The sequence below is a fragment of the Gorilla gorilla genome, chromosome 19 (genome assembly GCF_029281585.2).
Source record: "Gorilla gorilla gorilla isolate KB3781 chromosome 19, NHGRI_mGorGor1-v2.1_pri, whole genome shotgun sequence".
NCBI lineage: Eukaryota > Metazoa > Chordata > Mammalia > Primates > Hominidae > Gorilla > Gorilla gorilla.
Genome location: NC_073243.2, coordinates 111,546,358 through 111,567,151, shown reverse-complemented (window position 1 = coordinate 111,567,151; position 20,794 = coordinate 111,546,358). Strand labels below are relative to the sequence as shown.

The 20,794-nt window shown below is 43.2% G+C and overlaps 1 protein-coding gene and 1 pseudogene across 5 annotated transcripts in view; both read right to left on the bottom strand.

Moving 5' to 3' along the window:
* Positions 1–1,102: 1,102 nt before the first annotated feature.
* On the bottom strand, positions 1,103–9,490 carry LOC134757640 (uncharacterized; annotated as a pseudogene).
* Positions 5,914–20,794, bottom strand: part of LOC134757639 (probable palmitoyltransferase ZDHHC11B) — an 80,305-nt gene continuing 65,424 nt past the window's right edge. For 4 of the 5 annotated variants that reach the window (XM_063700881.1, XM_063700883.1, XM_063700882.1 and 1 more), the window contains 2 exons: positions 14,102–14,166; positions 5,914–9,593 (listed from right to left, as the gene is read on the bottom strand). In XM_063700881.1, the coding sequence (XP_063556951.1) occupies positions 14,109–14,166 (58 nt within the window). In that variant the 3' untranslated portion in view covers positions 5,914–9,593; positions 14,102–14,108. The remainder of the gene's footprint in view (positions 9,594–14,101; positions 14,167–20,794) is intronic. The other variant, XR_010131863.1, reaches the window with a different exon arrangement.

Sequence of the window (20,794 nt, the reverse complement as noted above, 5' to 3'; positions counted from 1 at the left end):
CCTCCTTTGCGTATCAGGACACCTGTCACTGGATTTAAGGGCTGCCAGGAGAAGCTGGGATAATCTCAAAATCTTTAATGGAATTACATCTACAAAGATCCTATTTTAAAGTAAGGTCTTACTCTGAGGTTCCGTGTCGATGTGAATTTCTTGGGTGGGGGTCACTACCACCCCAGCACCAATGCTTTTCCCAGCTCCACCAGTGGCACCGTGTCAGTGACCAGGAGCGTTCCCCGGGACACCTGCCTGCTTGCAGCTGTTTCCACGGCTTTCTGCACAGGTTCTGTGTCCGCAGTTGGGAGCACCAGGCCAGGCAGCTGTCACATAGGAGGAGGACAGCTCTCCGGGACAAGCCCCTGCTGCCCGGCACCCGCGCCCACCCCTGCCTGGGTTTGGGGTTGGGTTTTGTGGGCAGAGGTTCAGGCTGACAGTGGAGGTTGGGAAGGGCAGACACAGCATGGTGGGTAGCACTGGAAGCCCTGGGTGGAAGGGATGGCGGGAGACGCTGGGCCATCTGGGTCTGCAGTGGGAGACCAGGACAGGAGCCCAGGTCCATTGGGAGGCCCCATGCTGAAGACGGAGGCACGGGGAGCGGGGGGAGCAATGGACTCACGGGGACAGCAGCAGACATGAAAAGGCCTCCGAGGCCAAGTGTGAGGATGCCGGGTCCCAGCACTGAGGTGGGGCCGCTCCCACCAGGCCTGCAGCTGGACCTGTCAGGTGTCCACCCACCCCTGGCAGCTGAATGTCCTTTGATGGTCTATGGGCTGAGCAGCTTCTTTGGGCCCCGTGGGGGTGTGTCCCACAGCAGGTGAGCAGTCAGGGCCCCTTGAGAACCCTAACTAGCTCCTGTGTGGGCCCTGGGCTGGGGACAAGCTACAGCCTTGGTGCATGAGGTCAGAGGGGGTGTTCAGTGAAGTAACGACGTGCCTGCCTGGGTGTGGGGCCTGGGAAGCCTCATGGGGGTGTTGAAGCAGCTCCCACGGGTTCTTGGCAGCTTAGGTAAAATGTCTGCCGGGATGTGTGTGTGCACGTGTGTGTGAGAGTGTGAGAGTGTGTGCACATGCATGCGTGTTTGTGCATTCCTATGTGTGAATGTGCACCTGTATGTGTGAGTATGCATGCCGGTGTATGTATGTTGGTATGTGTTCAGCTGTGTATGTTCAGGTGTGTGTGTGTCTATTTGTGTGTCTCTGTGTGTTTGTATGAGTGTCTGCGTGTGCCTGTGTCTCTGTGTGTGCATGTGTGTTTGCACCTGTATGTCCACGTGCCTGTGTCTGTGTGTTTGCACATGTGTGCATGTGCCTGTGTGCCTGCGTGTGCCTGTGTGTGCATGGGCCTGTGTGTCTTTGTGTGCATGTGTGTGTGTTTGCACCTGTGTGTGTGCACGTGCCTGTGTGTGTTTGGGCTGTGATTGCATCTGGTTATTCTGGGGGTGGAATTGCTGTGGAACATGGAATTAAAGTGCAGGTTCCAGGTCTTGCTGCCAGGGAGCGACTCTGGCCCCCCTATCACACGCCTGTGACCCAGAGAACGGCAGGTGAGCCTTGCGGCCTCACTGTTGCCACTGGTCAGGGGCTGATGAGGAGGGGAAGCCAAATGGGGGGTGTTCAGCCCTAGGCTGAGCTGCTTGGAGCACATTCTTAATATGCCAGCCATCGCTACCTCAGTTCCACAGCCGATGTTAGGGAAGAAGGATGCGGGGACACGGCAACAGGACAGCGTGCTGGGAAGAAAAGATGTGGACAGGAGCCCATGCCTGGCAGAGACACGGAGGACCAGAGAGAGGATGGCGTCACAGAGCGGAGGGCCGCAGAGAAGGGAGGCACTTGTGTCTGCAGTGGAGAGGACACACCCCTCTGGCAAGGGCAGGGGCTGAGGCCCTGGGTGTGGCTGTCAGAGGCAGTGGGCAATGAGCTCTGTAAAGCCGAGACGGCTCCAAGCAGGCCACAAGGAGCCTGGTCAGCTTCTGTCCCTGTAACTGTTTTCCCCACTGCCGGAAGTGGCTTCACTTGTGTGGATGCCCTGCACTCAGCCCAGGACTAGATGGATTCACAGCCAGATTCTCCCAAACATATGAAGAACTAATACCAATCCTTGTGAAACTATTCCAAGAAATCGAAGAGGGGGGATATCTCTCTAACTCATTCTATGAGGCCAGTATCACCCTCGGACCAAAACCAGACGAAGGCGCAACGAAAAAAGAAAACTCCAGATCAATATCCCTGTGAATATAGACACAAAAATCCTCAACGAAATACCAGAAAATAGAACCCAACAGCACATCAAAAGGATAATACAGCCTGATCAGGTGAGATTTATCCCAGGGATGCAAATCAATAAATGTGACGTATCACATGAACAGAATCAAGGATAAAAACCATATGATCATTAAATAGATGCAGAAAAAGCATTTGATTAAATTCAGCCTCTCTTCATGATAAAAATTCTCAACAAATTAGGCATAGAAGGAACATGCATCAACATAATAAAAGCCTCATATGACAAATCCACAGCCAACATCAGAATTAAGGGGGAAAAGTTGAAAGTATTCCTTCTAAGAACTGGTATAAGACATGGATGCCCACTTTCACCACTCTTATTCAACACAGTACTGAAAGTCCTGGCCAGAGGAATCAGGCAAGAGAAAGAAATAAAGGGAATGCACATTGGAGAAGAAGGAGCCCAAACTATCCCTTTCTGTTGGTGAAATGATATTCTATATAGAAAACCCTGAAGACTTGTATCACTGCTGGTAAAGACACACCTGAGACTGGGTAATTTATAAACAAAATGAGGTTTCATGGACTCACAGTTCCACATGGCTGGGGAGGCCTCACAGTCATGGTGGATGGCAAAAGGCAGATCATACACGGCAGCAGGCAAGAGAGAGAGTGAAAGCCAAGTGAAAGGGGTTTCCCCTTATAAAACCGTCAGGTCTCGTGAGACTTATTCACTCCCATGAGAACAGGATGGTGAAAACTGCCCCCATGATTCAGTTGTCTCCTACCCAGTCCCTCCCACAACACATGGGAATTATGGGAGTTACAATTCGAGATGAGATTTGGATGGGGACACAGCCAAGCCATATTAAGACTCCACCAAAAAACTCTTAGATTTGATAAATTCAGTAGCATTTAAGGACACAAAATTAATGTACAAAAATCAATAGCATTTTTATATACCAATAACAATCTGGCCAAGAACCAAATCAGGAAGGCAATCTCATTTATTATAGCTACAAAAAATTACCTAGATATGTATTTAACCAAGGAAGTGAAAGATCTTGATAAGGAGAACTACAAAACACTGATGAAAGAAATCATACATGACAAACAGAAAAGCACCCCATGCTCATGGATTGGAAGAATCACTACTGTTAAAAATTATCATACTGTACAAAGCAATCTACAGACCCAACACACTCTCTATCAAATTAGAAAAAAAATCCTAAAATTCACATGGAACCCAAAAAGAGCCCAACTAGCCGAAGCAATCCAAAGCTAAAAGAACAAAGTTGCAGGCATCACATTACCTGACTTCAAACTATACTACAAGGTAATGGTAACCAAAACAGCATGGTAGTAGTACAAAAATAGACATCTAGATTAATGGAACAGAATAGAGGACTCGGAAATAAAGACACAAAGTCAATAAAAATATACACTGAGGAAATGACACCCTTTTCAATAAATGGTGCTGGGAAAACTGGATTGGCATATGCAGAAGAATGAAACTGGACCAATACCTCTCACCATATACAAAAGTTAACTCAAGAGGGATTGAAGACCTAAACATAAGACCAAAAACTATAAAAATCCTAGAAGAAAACTTAGGAAAAATTCTTCTGGACATTGGCCTAGGCAAAGAATTTATGAACAAGTCCTCAAGAGCAGTTGCAACAAAAACAAAAATAGACAAATGGAACTTAAACTAGAAACCTTCTGCACAGCAAAAGAAACTATCAACAGGGTAAATAGACAACCTGCAGAATGGGAAAATATTTGCAAACTATGCATCTGACAAAGGGCTAATATCCACAATCTACAAGGAACTCAAACCAAATAAGCCCATTAAAAGTGGGCAAAGGATATGAACAGCCATTTTTACAAAGAAGACACAAAAGTGGTCAAAAAACATGAAAAAAATGCTCAACATCACCAATTATCAGAGAAAGGCAAATTAAAATCTGAATGCAATACCATCTTAGACAAGTCAGAATGGCTATTATTAAAGTCTAAAAGTAAGAGATTTTAGTGAAGATGTGGAGAAAGGGGAATGCTGAAGTACTGTTGGGGGGAATGTAAATCAGTGTAATCTTTCTGGAAAACAATATGGAGATTTCTCAAAGAACTAAAAATAGAACCACTATTTGGTTCAGCAACCCCACTACTTGGTATATACCCAAAGGGAAAGAATTAATTATATCAAAAACCACCTGCACTTGGATGTTTATCACAATACTATTCACAACAGAAAAGAAAATGGATCAACTTAAGCATCCATCAGTGGAGGGCTGGTTAAAGAAAATGTAGCATATATACACAAGGTAATACTACCCATCCGTAATAAAGAATGAAATCATATCTTTTGAGCAACATAGATAGAGGCCATTATCCTGAGTGAAATAACTCAGAAACAAAAAGTCAAATACCACATGTTCTCAAGTATAAGTGGGAGCTAAACAATGTGTACACATGGACATATGGAGTGGAATAAGATGACACTGGAAACTCCAAAAGATGGGAGGGTGGAAGGGGGTGAGAGTTGAAAAATTACTTTTTCAGTACAATGTTCACTATTCAGGCGATGGGTACACTGAAAGCCCAAATGTCACCACTATGCAATATATGCATGGAAGAAATCTGCACTTCTACCCCCTACATCTATAAACATTTTAAAACTCTGTTCTTAAATAACTGCATCTCAGAATAAGATTTTATCTTATCTGCCTCCCCGAATAACGTTTACCCAGGTGTGGATTTCTTCTTTTTATTTATGCAGCTCATCATAAATCAACTCTTCATATACCTGTGGATTCATGTCTTTTGTCAGTTCTGTGAAATCCTCAGGAATATTTATAGGACTACAGAAATATCCAACACCAGAGAAGGCAACAATTTTTGACATCCAATCAGAAATATTAGGCACACAAACAAGTGGGAAAATAGGAGCCATAAGGAGGCAAATGAGTCTATTAAAACTGATCCAGAACAGACACAAGGGCATTAAACAATATCAAAACTATATTCCACATATTGTAAAAGCTAATTTGAGGCACGGAAGATATAACAACACTCTGGATCACTGTTCTAGAGGTGAAAACTACAATGTATAAAATGAGAACTGCACTGCATGGGATTAATGGCAGATTAGATATTAAAGAAGAAAAGATTATTCACTGTGAAACCATGGCAATATAAACTATCCAAAATGAAACCAAAATCAAAGAGGATTTAAAAAAAATTAAGCCAAATTATCTGTGATCTGTGGGACAACTTCAAGTGGCTTAATATATGTTTAATTGAAGTCCTCGAAGGAGAGAAGAAAACATGAGGAATGAGGGTAGTGCATTAAAAAAGATGTTTGGAAAAATAATGACAACATTTTTTTTCCAAATTCGATGCAAACTATTAACCTACAGATGCAAGAAGTTCAGTGTACCTCAAGCACAAGTACCATTGAAGAAAATTACATCATGTCTCATTATAATCAAATCGCTCAATCCCAGTGATAAATAGAAATTTTAAAAGCAGACAGGAAAAATTGTCAGACAAAGTATGTAAAGGGGAACACTGGTCCATCCTGTAGAAGTTATTTAAGACTTGTTGAGGCTAGTAAGCAGTGTTTTGGGCAATATTCCTTGTGTGCCTAAGGAGAATGCACATTTTCTATTAATAAATGAGCTTCCAGTTCCACAGATATCCCATAATTCAAGCCTGTTAATGGTGTTGTCCAAATCTGTTTTTATTATTTTAAAAATATGATTGACCTAACAGTAATTGAGAGTTGCATTGAAAACTTCCACAAGTCATAGTGAATTTTTAAAAATTATTCCCTGTGGGCTCTGTGTTTGCTTTATGCATTTTCCCTCAATAAATACATCTTTTTTGAAGTCCCATTAGTGTAGGATTGTTGGTGGTAAACTTGGCTTTGATTTATCTGAAAATGTGATTAATTTGCTCTTTTTCCTAAAGATAGTGTTGCTGGGTACATAATTCCAGATCAAAAGTTGTTTTTTTTTTTTGTCACACTTTGTGAGTATTATTTACCTAGCTACTGTTCTTATGATTAATACATCTGCTGTCTAACTGCATTTCTTCTGTGGATGATTTGTTGTTTCTTTCTGCTTTTTAAAGTTACATTTTCTTTTGTGTTCCACCTTACCCTACAATGTATTTAGGCCTGGATTTCTTATTTTTATTTGTGCAGCTTGTCATGAATTACTCCTCATGTACCTGTGGATTCAGGCCTTTTGTCAGAAATTACCCAGGTTCAGGTATTTCTTTATAGCAATGCAAAAATGGGTTCATTCAGAAAATTGGCACTGAGGAGCAGGACATTGCTATAAAGATACCTGAAACTGTGGTAGCAGCTTTGGAACTGGGTAATGAGCAGAGGTTGGAAGACTTTAGAGGGCTCAGAAGAAGACAGAAAGATGAGAGAAAGTTTGGAACTTAGTGACTTAATAAGTGGTTGGAACCAAAATGCAGATAGAAATATGGATAATGAAGGCCAGGCTGACAAGATCTCAGATGGAAATGAGGAAGTTATTGGGAACTGGAGCAAAGGTCACCCTTGTGTGCCTTGGCAAAGAGCTTGGCTACATTATATTTGTGTCCTAGTGATCTGTGGAAGTTTGAACTTAAGAATCATAACCTAGGGTATCTGGCAGAAGATATTTCTAAGCAGCTAAACATTCAAGAGGTGGCATGGCTGCTTCCAACAACCTATCATCAGATAGGGGAGCAAATGAATGACTTAAAGTTGGAATTTATACTAAAAGGAAGCAGGCTGTAAAAGTTTGGAAAATTTGCAGCTTAGCCACATGGTAGACAAAGAAAAAAATGTTTTCAGGAGAGGAATCCAAACAGGCTGCAGAACAACCACTTACTAGAGAGATTTGCGTGGCTAAAAGGGAGCCAAGTGCTAATATCCAAGACAATGGGAAAAAGACCTTGAAGACATTTCAAAGATCTTCACAGCAGCCCCTCCCATCACAGGCCCAGAGGCCTAGGAGAAAAGAATGGCTTAATGGGCCAGGACTAGGACCCTGATGCCCTGTGCAGCCTCGGGACACTGGTCCCTGTATCCCAACTTCTTCAGCTACAGTGGTGGTTCAACAGTCTCCAGGTACAGTGTGGACTGCTGCTCTAGAGGGTAAGCCTTGCTGGCTCCCAAGTGGTGTGAAATCTGCAGGAACACAGAACACAAGAGTGAAGGGGCATTGGCAGCTTCCCCCTAGATTACAGAGGATGTGTGGGAAAACCTGGGTGCCCAGGCAGAAGCCTGCTGCAGCAGCAGAGCCCTCACAGAGATACCCTATGAGGGCAATGCTGAGAGGAGATGTAGGGTTGGAGCCCCACACAGACTCCCCACCAGGGCACTACCTAGTGGAGCTGTCGGCAGAGGGCTTATGCCCTCCAGACCCCAGAATGTTTGATCTACTGGCAGCTTGCAACCTCAGCCTGGAAAAGCCACAAGTACTCAACTCTAACCCAGGAGATTGGCTGCAGGGGCTACAACCTGCAAAGCCACAGGGGTGGAGTTGTACAAAGCCCTGGGAGCCCACGCCTCACACCAGTGTGCCTCACGGAGTCAGAGGAGATTATTTTGGAACTTTAAGGTTTAATGTCTGCCCTGCTGAGTTTCAGACTTCCTTGGGGCCTGTAGCCTCTTTCTTTTGGCCAATTTCTTCCTTTTGGAATAGGTATGTTTACCCAGTGCCTGTACCATCATTGTATCCATTGTATCTGGGAAGTAAATCACTTGTTTTTGATCTCACAGGCTCGTAGGTGAAAGGAACTCATCTCCAGATGAGACTTTGGACTTGGCATTTTTGATTGAGTTGATCCTGGAATGAGTTTAGACTTTCAGGGACTATTGAGAAGGGATGATTATATGTTGCAAGGTGAGCTGGACATGAGATTTGAGGGACCAGGGATGGAATGATATAGCTTGGAGGTTTGTCCCCTCCAAATCCCATGTTGAGATGTAGTCCCCAGTGTTGGAGGTGGGGCCTGGTGGGAGGTGTTTGAATCATGGGAGCAGGTTCCTCATAAATAGTCTAGTGCCATCCCCTTGGTGATGAGTGAGTCCTTGCTCTGGTAGTTCACTTGAAATCTGGTCATTTAAAGATGTTGGCGTCCCTCAACCCCACCACTCTCTCTTGCTCCTGCTCTCACTACATGATGTGTTGGCTCTCACCCCACCTTCAGCCATGACGGAAGCTTCCTGAGGCCTCACCGGAAGCCAAGCAGATGCCAGCACCATGCTTCCTGTACAGCCTGCACAACTGTGAGCCAGTTTAACCTATGTTTTTAAATAAATTACCCAGCCTCAGGTATTTCTTTACAGAAACACAAAAACAGCCCAATGCACGTAGTAACTTATAGATATATGTGGAAAACTGATTATCTTTTAAAATATGACTACTAAACAGACTAAAATGCAGAGTTCATTAAAATACAGAGGATGCCTCTGGTTCTCTGGTATTGACTCTTTTTGTCTACTAAGATAAGAAGTCTGGGCTAGGCTGAAAAACTCAGAATCCAGGTCTGGGGTTTCCCAGTACTATCCTCCCATTTCCCAGTACTGTGCTCCCATTTCCCAGTACTATGCTCCCATTTCCCAGTACTGTGCTCCTATTTCCCAGTACTGTGAGCTCCCGTTTCCCAGTACTGTGGGCTCCCATTTCCCAGTACTATGCTCCCATTTCCCAGTACTGTGTGCTCCCATTTCTCAGTACCGTATGCCCATTTCACAGTACTGTGCTCCCATTTCACAGTACTGTTCTCCCATTTCCCAGTACTGTGCTCCCACTTCTCAGTACTGTGCTCCCACTTCCCAGTACTGTGCTCCCATTTCCCAGTACTGTGCTCCCATTTCCCAATACTGTGCTCCCATTTTGCAGTGCTGTGAGCCCCCATTTCCTAGTACTGTGCTCCCATTTCCCAGTACTGTGCTCCCATTTCTCAGTACTGTGCTCACAGGTGTGAGCCAACACGCCCAGCCCATCAGCTCTTAAGCAGCAAGAGGCCCTGCAGCTGGCTGGCTGGCTGGACAGCACAGTTAAGCAGGTGGCTGCATCCTCTGCAGCTGCTGGCAGCCCATCATCCTGGAGATGTAAACCCTCCTGCAAGGCTGGCTCTTCTTTGGGTGTGATGAAGATGATGACAGAGATGGATGCTGGGCTCTGAGGGTCCTGGTTCCTTCAAAGGACATCCAGGGGCCTCTGAGATGATGGGCTCTGGTTCCTGGCCTGTAGCATGGGTAGGAACAGGAGGCTTTGCAAGGTAGACTCTACAGGCAGGACCTTGATGGAGGATGGGGTTTCAGGGTGGAAGACCTGGATCACAGGGGCACCTCAGCTCCTGCAGGACAAAACAAAGTCACTCTTTGAGCAGCCACCAGGGAGGGGGCTCAGCTCTACTTGTGATGGAAACCCACCGGTGGCTTTTACCCCACCCTGTTGCCTGGAGAGGCAGGGCTGGTTTCTGGGTGGATCATCACCTTGGCTTAGACGCAGAGCCCCACTCCCAGCTGGGTCTAGTGAGAGTCCTCCCGAGCCAGGCTCCTGCCCTCCCCATCCTTCCAGAAAATTTAGAGATGAGTGCATCACTGACAGAGGCCATTTTCTATTGTTCTTCTTGGGAAATACATCTTTTTGAAAGATAACCCATCTTTTATCACTAGATATTTTAAAAAATATTTTCTTTGGCCAGGTGCAGTGGCTCACACCTGTAATCCCAGCGCTTTGGGAGTCCGAGGTGGGTGGATCATGAGGTCAGGAGATCGAGACCTTCCTGGCTAATACGGTGAAACCCCGTCTCTGCTAAAAATACAAAAAATTAGCCGGGTGTGGTGGCAGGCAACTGTAATCCCAGCTACATGGGAGGCTGAGGCAGGAGAATGTCGTGAACCCAGGAGGCGGAGTTTGCAGTGAGCCAAGATTGGGCCACTGCACTCCAGCCTGGGTGACAGAGCGAGACTCTGTCTAAATACATATGTGTGTGTGTATATATATATATATTCTTTGTTTACAGCGTTTATCAATTGAATTATGTTGTGTCTAGAATTTTATTTCCCCTTCTTGGATTCACTCGGCTTTATGAATCTGTGAGTTGGTGTCTTCTAACAATGTTGGCAAATTCTCAGCCAAATCTCCTTAAATATGACATCTTCCCAATTTTCTCTCTTTTCTCTTTCTGGGACTCTAAACATAACATAGCCTTCAAACTGTATTCTCATTCATTTTTTTCACATTTTGCATTTCTGTCACTTTGTATCTATTTCAGTAATTTGTTCAGCTCTAGATTCTAGTTCTCTAATTCACCTTTCAACTGTGTCTAATTTGTTGTTAAATCCATCCACTTTAAAAAAAATCAGTGATATTTCTCATAAGTTTTATTTGGTGTTTTTCCAAATCTGCTTTGTAATTTAAAAAATAGTTTTCTGTTCTCTTCAGATATTTCTGACTTTGTGTTTTCTTCTCTATGTTTTGGTCTGCCAAATTCAACATCTGAAATATTTGTCTGTTTCTACTATGTTTTCTGCTGCTTCTCACTCATAGTGCTTTATTTTCACGTGTGGTGGGTTGTTTTTCATTGAGAATTGCTTCTTTGCTTTGTAGTTTTGTGAGAAATCTTTGAGGCTTAGGATGAAGGTTTATTACTCAGAAGGAATTACGCTTGGCTCCTGGGAATGACCAGTTCAGAATCTCTCTCTATTAAATTCTCGGCTTGGGGACTTTTGGTCACCCACCTGGCACAAAGTTAGGGAGAACCTGTTGCTCCAAATACTCGGCAGTGATTTTTCTTTTTCTTTCAGCTCTAGGGCTTGAAATGACTGATCCCTTCTGATTCCTTTGCGGGTAGAGAAGTGAGTTGCTTCTAGTTTGCCACTGCAATGAGGGTACCGCCCTCTGGGGGTCCTAACTTTAAGAGATTACTGATTGGCTTGCCATTTTGGCTGTGCTCTCAGCTTGATCTTCCCTTTGTACCTCTTGAAAAGGTGAAAATGAAGTTCACCAGGTTTCGCAAATGCCCTCAGGGCAAAGGCCAGCTGCACTCCCCACTAGATTTCTCTTTGGGTTCCTCTGTGCCTTCAACCCTGGCCTGAGAATTCCTTATGTCTCCTCAGTCCATTAATGCCTTTAAGAATATTTACACTCGCACTCACATGGACACGGACACGCACGCACGTGCACACACACACACCCTTAACTTGCTCAGTTTCGGAGCATTGTCCGATCCTCGTAAGTGACTTGCCACATGACTAGAACCTCTGGCTTCATTTCACTCCTTCTTTCTTTCCCTTCCCTTTTTCCTTTATGCCATCGGTCTGTATCCCACAATCTTTAAAATCTACCTTAAGTATGTTCTGGGATTATGTAAAAATCAGACAACTCTCCTAGCCACCATCCTTTTCTAGAGATAGGAGTGACTGACTCCTACACCACAGGCACTTTGGAAGGGTAAGGTGTAATACTGAAGAAGCGTTTTGTGTGGTCTACAGTAATTCACAACTCTAAGACGTTATCACAGCAAACATTTGCTGTTTAAAACCTTAGTGGTGAGTTTATTTTTTTGAATGAGGCTAATTCATTTCGAAAGCATCCTAGGAAGACCAGATGCTTTTGAAATGATTTAGCCTCATTCAAAAATAATGCAAATGATAAAGAGCATGCAAATGATAAAGAATGTGACCTGAAATTATCTGCAACTTCAGCAGACAAGCTGTGGTTGGCTGAGTTTGGGCTTCTATAAAACACATTGAGCCATCTTGTTTCAATCACTAATCAAGCTCTGCCCTGGGAGCTTGCTCTTTGCTATGGTTTGGACATCTGACCCTTCCAAACCTTATGTTGAAATTTGATGTCCATTGTTGGAGATGGGGCCTCATAGGACGTGTTTGTGTCATGGGGCTGGACCCCTCATGAACAGATTAATGCCCTCCCTCTGAAGGGAGTGAGTTCATGCTCTAGTAGTTTTTGCTCTAACCAACCCATGAGACCTTGTTGTCGAAAAGGGCCTGGAGCCTCCTCCAGCCCTTCCCCTCCTCTCTCTCCATGTGATCTCTGCACATGTCAGCTCCCTTCACCTTCTGCTGTTAGTGGAAGAAGGCTGAGACCTTCACCACATGCAGAGCTCAATCTTCAACTTTTCAGCCATCAGAATCATAGGCCAAATACACGATTTTTCTTTATAAATTACCCAGGCTCAAGTGTTTCTTTGTAGTAACACTGACAGACTAAGACACGCCTTGTGTCCATCACTGTTAGTCACTGTTGCTCATGGAAGGGAGTCCACAGCTCCATTTGATGCTCACATGGAAGGATGTCCACAGAAGCTGTCAGTTTTTGCAGATTATTTGCAAGTTGATGCTTCGGCCAAGCATCCAGCTCCACTTCTCAGGCTCTGCTACTCCTCAGCCATTTCACTGTTCCACACAAAGGAAATGGTGGGAGGAGCACATAGACTCAGGCGCTGTTCTGTAGACATTCTACATGAGCTCAAGTTGTAGCTTAAGTTTGTCCTCCATACCACTGAGACAATTTTTTACAGCACCAATTTACTTCTTTCCTTGAAAGATTTTAATTTTGCAACTTCATGGTCAGTTTCTTGCAATCTTTCCACATCTCATTCATCTCCCCTTCAATCTCCGTGGATTTGTCTTCTCATCTCAACTTGTCTCCAATTCTGATTTTGACTCCTGCCTCATGAAGACCCTGTGCTATGCATCTCAAACGCTTTTTTGTCTAGAGAACAATTTTCACAGGTTTGCTGTCTCTCTGGGCTTTCAAGGTGATGTCTATTCCCAGTTCTGCAAAATTTTCACAGGATATACACAGAACCATGAGTCCTGCCCTCTTGTCCTCTAGGGTGCTGGTCAGGGCTGTGCTGCTGGGAGACCTTGACGTTCCTTAGGGCTCTATGGCACCCAGACAGCTGTGGGAAGCTGCCTGGAGCACAGGAACTCTGAGGATACCAGGGCTTTTGATGTTTTGCCCGATCATAGGGCTTTTCTTGTATGGATCATGCCTTTCAGGATACGGTTTGCCCTATACCCTTTTCCTGTCCAGCCAGCTTTTGGGAGGTGCCTCTCTGAAGCACTGTGAGAAGGCAGGTACTGAATGGTAGACTTCAGGGTGTAAAAGAGCTTGCTTTGCCTTGGAAAGCCAAGGTAACATCTTAGAGAAAGGGTTGCAGTCTCACTTTAAGGTACAATCATGTCGCATGTTTCTTAGCTGAGGGGATATAGTAGTGGAGGGAGAGCATGCCCCTCTGTTTTCAAGTGCTCAGTCTTCCTATTCTGATGGCAGAGCATGTCTGGATGGTTTGCCAACTCATGTGTGTGCCTGATAGCAAATTCCTTTAGCCTTCTAGTGAGTAAACTTTCCCCATGATTCTGGAAGTAAATGATCATTTGTTTCACAGTTAAATTTCACTGCATCCTATGGAGCATCCTAAATGTTTGAGCAGAAAGCAGGGATAGGTAGGGTCAGAGGCATCTAATCAGAAACCATCTTAAAATGGCAGGTGTTCATTATTTAAAGTTTTTAGATCAGTACAATTGGGTGAAAATAATTCTTAGTTTAGACTTAAAGGCAAGTATGGAAATGAGAGGTGTTCAATCTATACATTGTTTACTGCCTAGAAAATAAAGATGAATTGATACTCTCACAGCTCGGCTGCCATGCCCTACTTCTAAAGATGGACACACGGTTCCTGTTCTGGGGTTACTGTTGACATCAAGAGACAAACGACAAGCAGCCCAGCCCTTGAGTTTGCATTGGTGATTTTTAAAAGAAGATATTTCACTCTCTAGAGAACCAAACTTGGGTAGATTTCAACATGACCCGCACTGCCACGTATCTTACCTGAATCTCAGTCTTCACTTTCAGCACTGTCAGTTTTCATGGGCTCTGTTGTTTCTTGTTGCAGCCTGTTTGCAATATTCAGAAAGAGAAACAACAGAGAACGTATGATGTAATACTTGTTATACTGCCAAAGTGCAAAAATGTGTAAACAAGAGTACATTTAAGAGATTAGCTTGTGACGTGGGCAATCACTTCACCTCTCTGAGTTTCAGAGCCTTCATTTTTGTGAAGACAGTAACATGACCACACTGCTGAAAGAATGTTGCTTTTTTCTTCTGCATGTGTGCTGACACAGAGACAAAGTGTGCTTTCCCTGATAAATAAGAGGGTCTTGTGGTAGCCAAGGAGGCTCGTTTGGATTTCCAGCATGAAAAGTGGGGAAATGTGGGGCCCACAGGAGGTCAGCTCATGCCTGGTACCTTCTTCTCACAACTCTTGCTTGATTGTGGTGAGTTCTTGCTATCAGTGAGCCTTAAGTGTTTTTATACCCACATCTTGAGAACAGGTGTTTTGTTCTCTGCCCTGATGTTACACTAGCCCAGCCAGCCAATGACTTGATTGTTTATGTGTGCTGGCCAGCTGGCAGGAGAGGGGACCGTGTTGCTGCCCAGACTTTCCAGAGGGTTGGAGATCCGGCTTAACTTGCAACGCTGAATGTGTCGGGAATTAGAGACCAGAAACGTGCAAAATTTTACTTTGAAAGGTTTTGAAAGACCCACAAGCAAAAAAGTCACTAGGAGACTTCTAAATCAAAACAGCGTATCCATCACATGCTATAGTCTCCCTTCTCTGATCCAATCCTTAAAAATTATAATGAGGATATAAACGGATCCATAAATGAGTAAGGACAGGACATCAAAGAAAAGCAAGAGGGACACCTTTCTTGGATCAGAAATGATGACTCCTAGGAGGAAAGGATGCAAATGAGAGCTGATGCAGAAGGCCATGGTCAGGAGTGTGCTGCAGAACCTGGAAGAGACCCCCAGGAATCGACACGGAGGAGCAGTGGATGCTCAGCTGGGCAGGGCTCCTGATGGGGTGATTAGCTGGGTGACTTGTAGGCTGAGCGGCCAGGCAGTGACTGCTGCTGCAAAACTTCCCAAACCATAGGCAACAATGGGAGTGTCTGCCACCAGATTATTGCAGGGGGAGCAGTAGTCTTGGTAGACACAGAGAAGTGCAACGAAAAAATGCACAGAAGGAAGTGACAGGACTCAGTAAGCAAAGGAGAACTGGGGTATCACCAAACGAATCCAAAAATTACTGAGAATAAAGAGAAAATAAAATATTAATTTCAAATGAAAATAAAGGCATGACAAAGTATGATGGTGAAATGGTGGAGGATTGTGAGACATACAGGTTTGTGGGGAAGAATGTAGATAACTGTGTTGTAAGTGTGTGTAAGTATGTATATAAAAATGCAGAGGAAGTTTACCTAAGGACAAAATGGTATTGTAGAAAGCTATAGAGGCTGGTCCTTCCACTGAAACAACCATTGAGCTATAAAGAGCAATTGCAATGAATTATTTGGAAACTCTGGAATCTGGTCAGACATGTATGGGAGAGTGCTTGAAGAAAGGAGAAGCTGGGCTGGGTGCAGTGGCTCACACCTGTAATCCCAGCACTTTGGGAGGCCGAGGTGGGTGGATCACGAGGTCAGGAGATCGAGAACATCCTGGCTAAGATGGTGAAACTCTGTCTCTACTAAAAATACAAAAATACAAAAACAAACAAAAAAACAAACAAAAAAACAAACATACAAAAAAGCTGAATGTGGTGGTGAGTGCCTGTAGTCCCAGTTACTCGGGAGGCTGAGGCAGGAGAATGGTGTGAACCTGGGAGGTGGAGCTTACAGTGAGCAGAGACTGTGCCACTGCACTCTAGCCTGGGTGACAGAGTGAGACTCTGTCTCAAAAAAAAAAAAAAGAAAAAGAAAAAGAAAAAGAAAGGAGAAGCTGCTGTTCTTTCATGAATGGTGTACATGAGCCAGCTACCGCCTCAATTTCTTAGTCTTCCTGTGGCTATAAGGGCAGCAACCTACATTCTTGGAGCAGCTGGCTGATGTCAGAGTGAGCATCAGGAACCTTGTCCTCAATAAATTTGAGGTGGTACATTTTGGTTAGTCTGGTGGTGCCCTGAGGGATCAATACAGAGGCTTGCCTTGGTTTTGATCCACTTGGCAGCAGTGGCTTCCTCCAGCAGCAACCATTGGAAGATTTAGAGAGACAGACAGTCCCCCCTTGTTTGTAGCTAGATATTTGAGGAAATCTTTGATAGTTCACTAACTGGTCATAGAGATAAAGGAAGAGCAACTTCAGTGACAAGAAATACACATTTTGCAAAACTACTTTGGAAAGGGCACAAACTGATGGTTCCAGCCTTTAACAAGAGAAAATCCACAGTCCCAGAGGAGGAGAAGCACTTGATTTTTAGAGTTACCACATTATGATACACAGAATATCCAGTTTTTAACAAAAAAAGAACATATAAAGAAATAGAATAATATGGCCCACTCACAAGGGAAAAAGACATGGCATAAACTATGTCTGTGAAAGCTCAGACATTTGAATTACTAGTCAAAGACATTAAATCAGCTGTCTTAAATATGCTCAGTGAACTAAAGGAAGTCACTGACAACTAAATAAAGTAGGAAAATTACATATGAGCAAATTAGATTATTAGTACAGATAGAAATTATATACTTTTTAAAAACCAAAAAGAAACTGGAGCTGGAAGGTACATAACTGAAATAAAAAGTTCATTAGAAGAGTTCAACAGATTTGAGCAAGCAGAAGAAATGATCAGCTAACTCGAAGACAACTGAAATTATCCAGTCTGAGGACCAGAAAAAAAAAAAAAAAGACTGAAGGAAGATGAACAGAGCTTGAAAGATTTGTTAGATACCATCAAGACTACCAACATATGCAACATCGGAGTCTCCAAAGGAGAAGAGAAAAGGAAAGAGGCAGAAAAAATACAGTGTTCCCCCATTATCAGCAGTTGTGTTTTCTGCACTTTCAGTTACCTCTGGACAACCACAGTCCAATAATATTAAATGGAAAATTCCAGAAATAAACAATTCACAAGTTTTAAATTGTGTGTAGTTCTGAGTAGCATGATGAAATGTCATTCTGCCCTGCTCTGCCCACCCAGGACATGAGTCATCCCTTTCTCCAGCATATCCATGCTGTATACACAATCTGCCCATTAATGTACAGGAAAAAACATAGTGTATACAGGGTTTGGTACTATCTACAGTTTCAGAGACTTACTGAGAGTCTTGGAACGTATCCCCCACAGATAATGGGGGAGCAGGAGACTACTCTATTTAAAGAAATAATGGCTGAAAACTTTCCAAATCTAATTAAAGGAATGAATCTACATATCCAAGGAGCTCAACGAATTCCAAGCAGGCTATATGCCAAAAGATCTATGCCAACACACATTACAGTTAGATTGTCAAGGCATAGACAATGAGAGAATTTTGAAGGCAGGCAGAGAGAAGTGACTAATCAGAATCAAGAGATCCTTAATAAAATTATCAGGTGATTTCTCATTAGAAACTAAGGAGGCTCAAAGGCAGTGGGGTGACATATTTAAATGCCCTGGAAGGTGGAAAATACCTGTCAACCAAGAGTTCTATATGTGACAAATCTATCCTTCCAGAATAAAGCAATAACTAAGACATTCTCAGATAGACAAAAATTGAGGGAATTCATTATCAGTAGAACTACCCTAAAAGAAATGTTAAAGAAATTATTTAGTCCTAAATGAAGAGACACTAGACAGTAACTCAAAACCATACAAAGAAATAAAGAACAATGGTAAAGAAATAAAGAACACATGTAAATATACAAGTCAATAATATTGTACTTTTGGTTTGTAACTCTTTTTTTCTATATAATTTAAAAGTCAAATGCATAATACAATAATTATAAATATTGTTAATGGGTGCACACTGTATAAAGATGTAATCAATGACAACAGCAATATAAAGGGTGAGGGATGGAGATGGATAAAAGCAGTATTTGTGTACTATTGAAACTAAGTTGGGGCTGACTGTAGTGGCTTACTCCTGTAATCCCAGCCTTTGGGAGGCTAAAGTGGGAGGATCGTGTGAGACCAGGAGTTCAAGTCCAGCCTGGCAACATACTGATACCCCATTTCCACAAAAAATAATTTAAAATTAGCCAAGTGTGCTGATGTGTGCCTGTAGTCCTAGTTACTTGGAAGGTTGAGGTGGAAAGATTGCTTGAGCCCAGGAGTAGGAGGTTGCAGTGAGTTATCACTGCGTACTCCAGCCTGGGCAACAGACTGAGTCCTGTCTCAAAAAAAAATCTACATTGGTATTCAAACTAGGGTGTTATACGTTTAAGACATTAATTATTATCCCCAGCATAACCACTAGGAAGATAATTAGAAAATGTACAAAAAAGGAAAGAACAAAGGGATCAAAATGGAACATTAAAAACATTCAACTAAAGATTTTTTAAATGGGCAGGAATTGAGAAATAAAAATATATATGATATACACAATGCAAAAAGCTAAATAGCAGAAGTGAATCATTTCTTATCAGTAATTACTTTAAACATTATATATGTATACATAGATAGATAGATTGAAGTTTTTAATTAAAAGTCAGGGATTGGTGGATTGGATTTTTAAAAAGCTGAAGTGCCTGTGGACAAAGATGCTGAGTTAAAGGAGGTTGTCTTCCTTACTGAGTAATAGAGAAGCTCCCGGGCCCCGAGATATGGAGGGTCCCAGGGGCAAGGGTGAGGAGCGAGGATGGGGGTGGGATGTGAGGTTAAGCACAAGGGTGGTAGCTGAGTGTCCATATATGGAACATGTTGCTCACCCCACACAGCAAGCAGCTAGCCTCTGCCACCCCACAGGAGATAAGAAGGGTCTGACGTCAGGACACCAGAGGTGTGGCAGGTGGGAGAATGGGGAAGGTGCTGGAAAGGAAAGAGTGGGGCTAGTGACCATAATACTGAATAACTAGAGCCTTTCGTGGGAGAGAGAGGGAGTACTTACTTCTCAGAACTTATTAAACTATGGGAAGTAAGATGACAAGAAATTAGTGCAGGGATAGACAAACTGACAAGTGGAATTGACTAGACAGCTCACAAATAGACTCAGATATGTGCATAAATGGAATTCAGGACAGAAGCGGCTTTTTATGCCAGTGGGGAGAGGACCTGCTCAATGAATGGAGCTGGAAACAATACAAATCCATAGAGGGAAGAATGAAGTTAGATCTCTACCTCACACCATACACTGAAATCAACCAAACATAAAGACTTGGCTCTCAAAATCAAAACTGAAAACCCTTAGTAGAAATAATAGATGGCTATCTTTTGGATATTTTGGTGGAAAGATTCATTAATCAAGACCAAAAAGCATTACTTATACAATATGTATAAACATGACTATATTGTAATGCATGATCTGGTTTCTAGAATGGTATATTAAATTAAACATGGAGTTAAGCTGCACATGGACAGACTCTATCTGTAATTCACCCAACTGACAAAAGGTTTGTATAAAGAATATATAAAAACTCTATAAATCAATAAGAAAAGCACAAAGAGTCCAGTGGAAAAATGGACTAGGGACATGAGCAAGTGCTTCATGGAAGAGAAAACTCGTATGACTCACATGTGTTCAGATTCATTAATAATGAGGGAAATACTGAAGTAGGCCACAATAAGCCACCAGTTCACACTACTGGACTGTCAATTCCAAGTGTTGGAGAGGACATGAAGCAATAGGACTTCTTATACCCTGCTGTGAGAGTGTAACATGTGCAACACCTTTAAAAAACTGTGGCCTTATCTCTGAGAGCTGGACATTCTAGCAATTGCACCACTAGGAATAGCCCCGGGAGAAATGGTTGCACCTGTACAACAGGAGAGCTGTCAAGATCAAGCAGCACAGCTGGGTGCCATCTCCATCTCCATGCCCAACCATAGCAGAGGGGGTAATTAAGTGTGGTACGGGGTGGAACAGCCACAGAAGCAAACGCCAACAGACTACAGTGACAAGCAGTATGGACAGACCTTGGCAATTTAGTACTAAGTGAAAAAGGTGATTCCTCAAAGATTCCAGATACTACATACACACGATGTCCTTTCTGTTAAAGAAAAAAAAAGACATGAAAAAGTAACCAATGTATTGCATGTATGTACTCTTTAAGAATATACATCTATATCTATATAGACATCTAAGGAACAAAATTTGAAGGAAAGCAAGACAATGAAGAACATGAGCGGGGTGCAAGGACTTGGAATGGGGGCCCTGTCAACAGATAAAGATGATGTCAGACTCTGCTTTTGTTGTTGGTGCTTCCGCCACTATCATACCTAAACAAAATATGTAGTCAATGAAGGAAGCAGGTCACTCACAGATCAAGGATGAATCTGTTCCCACCCAGGATTGGGATTCCTGTGACTCTGGGCACCTAGGACCCAAAACAAGGGGAAAGAGGCAACCACCATTCACTGGGCATCCCAAAGCCAGACCCTGGGCAGTGACGTTCACAACTCCAGGAGCTCACACACAACCTTCTTGGGAAGAGATACTAATATCCCCCATTTCCTTGTGAGGAATAGGGGCTCAGAGTGGTTTAAAAACTTATGAGGTTGTAGAACCAGCAGCATCTCCACACTGGCCCCGAACTGAGGTCTGTC